We start from the raw sequence: 7,546 nt of genomic DNA, 5'->3' as shown, positions 1-7,546 counted from the left end.
ACAAAAATGATCTGAGAATGAAGAAGTTTCCAACTAAAAAGAGCTTATGGGCCCTGCTGTGGCAGAATGAACACGCAGGGCTTACAGACTGAACGTGGAAGCAAAGTTAAGCAATAACCTAGTGGGCAACATTACATTAAGCACTTGTATAATTTGGGTCTGGGTGAATAGGAGGTCTTTTGTTATATAACCATTGAGCTGGCTTGCGATTGGTTGAGATGGCTCTTTATTTTTTTGTTTTTAAAGTCACTTGAGAATAAGAAATATTCCTAAGTTTTAATTTGCTTATTATGAGCTCTTGGTGTAGGGGCAAACTCATACTAAAGTTTTTTTTCTTATTTAACCAATCCCTAAGGTTTAAGATGTGATTCCACCAAAAGTTCAGAATAGAATCACCTTATAATTTGGAATTCTAGTCTAAAGAATATAACTAAAAGAACTGGAAGTAAATATTAAGATGTGTGTTTGTCAGCATTCATAGTTGTATTACAATAACCAATGATAGATGCATCCGAAATACCCATCCATGAGTGAAGGGGTAAGACAATGTAACATATCCATACAATGAAATATCATACAACAATAAAAAATACTGATGTACATTTCAACATGATGAACTTTTAAGTTACGCTAAATAAAAGAAACCAGGAAAAAAATGTCACACAAGATATGATTGTGTTGGGCCCGGCATGGTGGCGCAAGTGGTTAAAGGTCCTCGCCTTGCACGCCCGGGATCCCATATGGGTGCCGGTTCTAATCCCGGCGGCCCCGCTTCCCTTCCAGCTCCCTGCCTGTGGCCTGGGAAAGCAGTCGAGGACAGCCCAAAGCTTTGGGACCCTGCACCCGCGTGGGAGACCTGGAAGAGGCTCCTGGCTTCGGATTGGCATAGTATCGGCCCGTTGCGCTCACTTGGGGAGTGAATCATCAGACGGAAGATCTTCCTCTCTGTCTCTCCTCTCTGTATATCTGCCTTTCCAATGAAAAAATAATAAAAATAAATCTTTTAAAAAAAAAAGATATGGGCCCGGCGCGGTGGCGCAAGTGGTTAAGTCCTCGCCTTGAACGCCCGGGATCCCATATGGGCGCCGGTTCTAATCCCGGCAGCCCCGCTTCCCTTCCAGCTCCCTGCCTGTGGCCTGGGAAAGCAGTCGAGGACCGCCCAAAGCTTTGGGAACCTGCACCCGTGTGGGAGACCCAGAAGAGGCTCCTGGCTTCGGATCGGCATAGTATCGGCCCGTTGCGCTCACTTGGGGAGTGAATCATCGGACGGAAGATCTTCCTCTCTGTCTCTCCTCTCTGTATATCCGCCTTTCCAATAAAAAAATAATAAAAATAAATCTTTAAAAAAAAAAAAAGATATGATTGTGTTTAGCTGACATATCAGAGCAGTTAAGAGACTAGAAGCTTAGTGGTTGTGGGGGTTGTAGAGAGAGAGAAATAGGGATTGAATACGTCAATACTATTGGATTGCCTTTGGGGGTGACAAAGATGCTTTGGGAATAGGCTGAGGTGATGCTTGCACAACATTATGAATCACTAAATGTTACCAGTTGTACGGTTAATTTGGGGGCTGGTGTTATAGTACAGCATGTCAGGCTGTTGCTTCCAACGCTGGCCTCCCATGTAGGCGCCTCTGCGTGACTAATAGTGACTGGGTGCACGTTTGTGTTAAGTATGGTGCTAAGAACAATGCACAAATAATCTCATGGAATCCTTAAAGTAGTCTTCTGTGGAAGGTTTTGCAGCCTTCTTCCGTGTATATACAAAATACAGCTCAGAGAGATCAAAAAGCTAGCCCAAAATCACAGGCAGAAGTGTAAATGCTCCAACAATCCTTGGAAACGGACACAGAAAGCAGGATGAAACTAAAGCTGAACCAACAGACCTCTATGATTCCTACCTGAAGGGCAGGGTGGGTGTCAGGAAAACAAATGTGCCGAGGCAGAGCTGGGTCTATGTCCAGTTTTAACTGTAATGTTTGCGGCTTAACTGCTCTGCTACACTGAGACTCAAGTCCAGAGTTTGTAATAATTGGATTCCCCACCCAGATAATTATGGCAGTAAATTCTGGGCCATCATCATTATAGCCATTATAATTTATTGTGCCAAGCACACATCAGTACATAACAGCCATAGATTCAGGAACAATAAATCTTAAAAAGTCTGAATGAAGAACAGGCAGGAAAGTGACCTTCCTTATAATTTTTTGAGATGTCAAAGACTGTTTTCTTGGGTTGTTGGAATCAGGATGTTGACAAGGTAGCAGATAATGCTTTTGATTAACAAACTCTTCTAAACAAATATATATGTAATAATCAGGTAAAATACCACATGTAGTAAAGTTATTGTGTCAGCTATTGCTGCTAGGTGCTGCCATGTAGCTGCCAGGTTTAAGTACCAAGTGTCTACTGCCAACATTAAAGGAAATGGGGAAAAAAAAAACCTTTGCCAAATTGGGCAAATTGCTTCTATGGGGTTCATTTCTTATGATGTAAATGAAAGGGTTGAATTTCCAGGTCTTACAAGTCTTGGGTATTTGATTTTATGTCTGTAGCCTTGTCCGCTTCACGTGGCACTAGCTTCATGTGGCACATGTCAAAATATTTATCTCACAGTACCATAGCGCTGTAATTCATTAATTCTTTCAATAAATGAATGTTCAGCAGGTTCCAACTAGTGTAGTGAATAATTAGGCAAGGTCCCTGTGCTCATGAGGCTCACAGCGCAAAGGATAACCCAATTTCAATTCCAACAAACGAAATAGTCACTAATAGTAACTAAAAGGCAACCACTGGGTGGAAAAGTGCTAAAAATGAAATGGGACGGTGTGTTATTTCTTTTTTTCATAAATGAAGCTGATGATGAATGCCTTTATTTCCAAAAATGATGACCTAATAAAATCATCTTTTTTTAAATACAAAAAAGTGGGAACTTACTAGTAACTGCTGAATAACTATTCCACTCGAAGAAAACTGTATGGTGACTGCTCCACTTTGGGTCTTCCAGGAATGAGTAGAGGTTTCTCAAAAACAGCAGCAAGAGTCACTTTTGCGGGGGGTGAGGGGAGGTTCTTTTGGTAAGTCAAAAACAAATTGAAAACCGAGAACTTGGAGCCAGGAAAGCTACCGATCTAGTATGGCCATCATAATTTCGTTCCCTCTAGGCTCCCTAGACAAATAGAACCGGAGAGCCAACTCATCAGGCAAATCACCACTTCATACCTTGAACTTCAAAACAGACTTCCTGTCCTTTATCATTGCCCAGCGTTAAGAACCTGGGCAGAGGTCAAGGTGTAGTTGAGTGAGAGCTCCCGGGGATGGCACGTGGAAGGGCAGGGCGGAGACGGCGGGAGGCGGCGCGGACGGCTGAGAGAAGCCGCTGCCCCGGCAAGGTGGAGGGCTTCGAGCCGCTCAGGTAGCTCTTTCCCGCTCAGGTGAGCTCCTCCCGCGCTTCTCATTGGCTGAGGCGGCCGCGGCGCTAGGAGGGCGACGCAGCCCGGTCTAGTTCAGGGTCTAGGGCGGCGCGTCACTTCCGGTAGCGCGGATCTTGTAAAACACCCTGGAGAGAAAATGGCGGCGGCGACGGCGGCGGCGGCGGCAGCAGCAGCAGCAGCAGCAGCAGCGGCTTCGGCGCCTCAGCAGCTCTCGGATGAGGAGCTTTTCTCTCAGCTCCGCCGTTACGGCCTGTCTCCTGGTCCCGTGACGGAGAGCACCCGCCCCGTGTACCTCAAGAAGCTGAAGAAGCTTCGAGAGGAAGAGCAGCAGCAGTACCGGTCGGGGGGCCGCGGCAGCAAGACGCGGAACAGTAATAACAATAACACGGCAGCCGCCACGGTCGCGGCCGCGGGACCCGGGGTCCGGCCGGTGCCGGGCGGCGATCTCTCCTACTTGAGGACCCCTGGAGGTGTGGGCCGAATCTCGGCTTCAGGCCCGGAGAGCCCCCTGGGAGGAGGGCCCGGGGGCGCGTCGGCCAGCCCCGCGGTGGGCAGCAAAGTGCTGCTGGGCTTCAGCTCGGACGAGTCGGACGTGGAGGCCAGTCCCCGGGACCAGGCCGGCGGCGGGAGGAGAGACAGGGCTGCGCTCCAGTACCGCGGGCTCCGAGCGTCCCCGGCGCCCCTGGCCGCCAGCGAGCTGACCCCCAGCCACCCGGCCGAGCGCAGGAAGCCCCACGCGTGGTGGGGGTCCCGGAGGGCGGCGGGCCCCGAGCCGCAGAGCCCGGCGGGCAGAGATGGGGCCGCGGGGGACGAGGACGAACAGCAGCAGGGAGAGCACGGGGAGGAGAGGGAGCCGGAGGCCGAGGAGACGCTGTGGGCGAGCCGCCCCGTGAACGGGAACCGGCTGCTCCCTTACAGCTGCCGGGAAAACTATTCGGATTCGGAGGAGGAGGAGGATGAGGAAGAGGAGGAGGACGACGATGACGACGACGTGGTGGCCTCGGCCAGACAGGTATTGAAGGACGACTCCCTGTCCCGCCATCGGCCCAGACGGAGCCACGGCAAGGCGCTCTCTTCGCTGACTGCTAAAGCGGCCGGCAGCCGGCTGGAGACTTCGGCCCTGGGAGGGGGAGGACTGGCGATGAATGACAGGGCGGCGGCCGCCGGCGGAGGTCTAGACAGGAGCAGAAACCTCCCAGAGGCGGCGGCGGAGCCGGGAGGAGGGTGTGATCCGGTGGATTCCAGCCCCGTTCCCCGGTACCGAGTGAACGCCAAGAAGCTGGCCCCTCTCCTGCCCCCGCCACGGACCGACACGGACCCAACCTTGGATTCGTGCACAGGCTCCCTGCTGAAAAGCAACAATCATGTCGGCGGCGGGGCCTTCGGCGTGGACTCTCCAAAGGTTTATTCCAACAGCCTTCCCCCCAGCTCGGCCTCTAGTCCACTCAGGATCAACCACGCCAATCACACGGGCTCCAGTCACACCTACCTGAAAAACGCGTACAGCAGACCGAAGCCTGCGGAACCCGAAGAGGAGCTTCTGCAGCAGTTTAAGCGGGAGGAGGTGTCCCCCACAGGGAGTTTCAGTGCCCACTACTTGTCCATGTTCCTCCTAACTGCTGCCTGCTTATTTTTCCTAGTGTTGGGACTGACTTACCTAGGGATGAGAGGGACAGGAGTATCCGAGGATGGAGGACTCGGCAGTAAGTATTAGACCCCGGTAGATAACAAAGGAAATGTTGCTGGTGGCCTGCATGAGCTGACCTGGGCATTTTCTCTGCGGTGGCTTTTACCTGTAGGATCCTGGTTTGCTAGTGAAACGCATCACAGTGCGCCTGTCGTCTTTGTGAGAAAGGACAGTGTCACAGAGATTAGAATGCGTCTTGTGTCTGATTTTTAGAGTTTTTCTGCACAACCTCTTGTGAAATTCAGAGTACCTACTAACGAGGTGTTGCAGACCTATTAGTGAAATGTGTTTGTGCATGGAACTTAGTTTTCTGTTAGCTTTAAGTACCAGCTACTCAACAAGGTATTGGGATTATTAAAGGGAATGGCAAATGCATTGGTTTTTCTAATTGAGCTGCGATTCTAAAGGCCATGTGATACCTCCTGAAACTTGAATTAGTTTGTAATGTTAAGTATCTTGGTAGATGAAAAAGTACATGAATATGAAAAGGCAGTAAGGCATCCCTCTTAAAATGATTTCTTTGGACCAACACATCCCTTCTCCTCTACCTGTAAAACAAAGTAATGGTAGGGCTGTGTAGGAGCTTGCTGTCAGAGGTTTACTGGCTTAGTGTCTGAGTCCTGTTGAACTTGGTCAGTGAGCGTGGGCAGATGTGTTCATTCATTCTTTAAGCCAGCATCATCTGTGCCAAGCTCTCAGAGTATCCCTGCTCGTAACACCAGAGAAGGGGAATACGAGCATCTTGTGTTCTCTGAAGGAAGTCGGGCATGCGCTGCTTTCCCCTGGATGGTGGGAAGAGGTGCTGTGTGAGCGAGACCCGAGGCAGGAGATGGCCTCGTGGAGATCCTTTACCAGGGGAGAGAAGGTCAGGAGTTGAGCAAGAGGCTTCCTGTAGGTTAGAGTGTTCAGAACGCTTGAGCAAGAGGGAGAACTTTGCTTTTGTAATCCGTAATACAGTGCTAATATTGCCTTGGATGATGCCTGTGAAGTTTGAAAGAGAAAATAAGTTAGTGCGTGATGAAGTACTGTGAATGAGCTTTCTCAGAGTTAGTCCCTTCTCTGCATTTCCCGTGGCGACTTCTTAAGGCTGCTCATCCCACGTGGATTTACCATAACATGATTTGTGTTTATAGAATTGGCTTACTATGTTCGTTTTGTTACAGACTTAAATGAAAGATGCAGGTAGCTGACTTAGAGTAGAAGTCAAAATAGTATAACCTTTGATTTAGAACCAGTTCAAAGATAGTCAAGTAATAGATTGTTACTGTATAGTTTAAATACAGGGATCAGAAGAGGAGTGTGAAATGCAGTTTTTAGTTTAATTGGTTCTCTGGGAGCAAAAGGGATGTCCTATTTCTTGCCTCACATTTTTGGGAGAAAGAAACATGGCCACGCTGAAAATTACATTTGTAAAGTGTAGATAAATTAAATGGCATTGCTTTCCAGCAGAACCTGTGCAGGCGCACCTATTCTCTAACTAGATAGCTGCAGGAGCTGGTAAACTTGTGAGAGTTGCTTGCCTCGCACCTGTTACGTGATTTAATCTCACCAACAAGTCACAGAAGCAGCTGGTGTTGTCAGTTTATTGTCGAGGATGATGAGACCCAAGTAAGAAGTGTACCCACAGTTGAGCAGTTATCAGAAGGGGCAAGATATGCTTTCAGAATTTTCCCCAACTTGACAGCGTATTTTTTTTAATACTATTTGACTTATTTTATAGTGCTGTGATTAAGACAATAATTGAATATCTGGTAGGATTTCATATGTAATTATGAGTGCAATTCTCTTTTCAGGTGACTTTCATATGACTTTCAGATCAATTCTCAGCGCTGTTTAGATGAATACTGTGTATTTAAAGTTCAGCTAGTGTTGGACAGGAATGCTAGAGCTTGGGAACTCTGTTATGTCCATCCCTATGGGAGGCAGGGAATTATGAAGTGTTTTGGTTTCAGTGATTGATAGATGTGAGGTGGTCTGGGTGATTTAAAGTGGTGATAAGAGCTCGAGCCTGGGTCCCAGTGGTGCCTAAATGGCTTTGGTCAAGCTCCTTAGCCCCCCAAGTCTTACTCCTCTTTGCTAAATGGAGTAATGATCTGTGCTCTCTGTGGAGTTGTTTCAAGATTCAAATGAACTAGTTTGTTAAACATAAGATGGTGGTATTCAGATCTTGGGATCAAATTTGTTATATTCCTGGTAAGCTACAGTGTGTGTGTCAAGAGAAGTAGTTAAGTCATTTCTGCAAGTAATATTTAGTAGAGCATTTCTTACTTAGTATTTTTAATTTTCATTAAACCCAGTCAGTGTTAATTACAGAAATGAATGCAGAAATTTGAGTTAAAGTGTACTGAATCTTTGAATGTGTGATATGCTTGACATACGTGGAAAGAAGTTCCTGCTGGTTCAGTTAGTAACACAGCTAACGGATT

At 47.8% G+C, this 7,546-nt stretch overlaps 1 protein-coding gene across 2 annotated transcripts in view; it reads left to right on the top strand.

The window, feature by feature from the left end:
• Positions 1 to 3,482: 3,482 nt before the first annotated feature.
• Positions 3,483 to 7,546, top strand: part of LEMD3 (LEM domain containing 3) — a 54,844-nt gene continuing 50,780 nt past the window's right edge. Inside the window, exon 1 of one of the 2 annotated variants that reach the window (XM_040982390.1) lies at positions 3,483 to 5,133. In XM_040982390.1, the coding sequence (XP_040838324.1) occupies positions 3,570 to 5,133 (1,564 nt within the window). In that variant the 5' untranslated portion in view covers positions 3,483 to 3,569. Of the gene's footprint in view, positions 5,137 to 7,546 lie in introns of both variants that reach the window. The other variant, XM_040982381.1, reaches the window with a different exon arrangement.

The sequence above is a fragment of the Ochotona curzoniae genome, unplaced genomic scaffold (assembly GCF_017591425.1).
Source record: "Ochotona curzoniae isolate NIBS_2020 unplaced genomic scaffold, NIBS_Ocur_1.0 contig_1014, whole genome shotgun sequence".
NCBI classification, from domain to species: Eukaryota; Metazoa; Chordata; class Mammalia; order Lagomorpha; family Ochotonidae; genus Ochotona; species Ochotona curzoniae.
The sequence above is the reverse complement of the archived record's forward strand: the minus strand, read 5'-3'. Positions and strand labels throughout refer to the sequence as shown.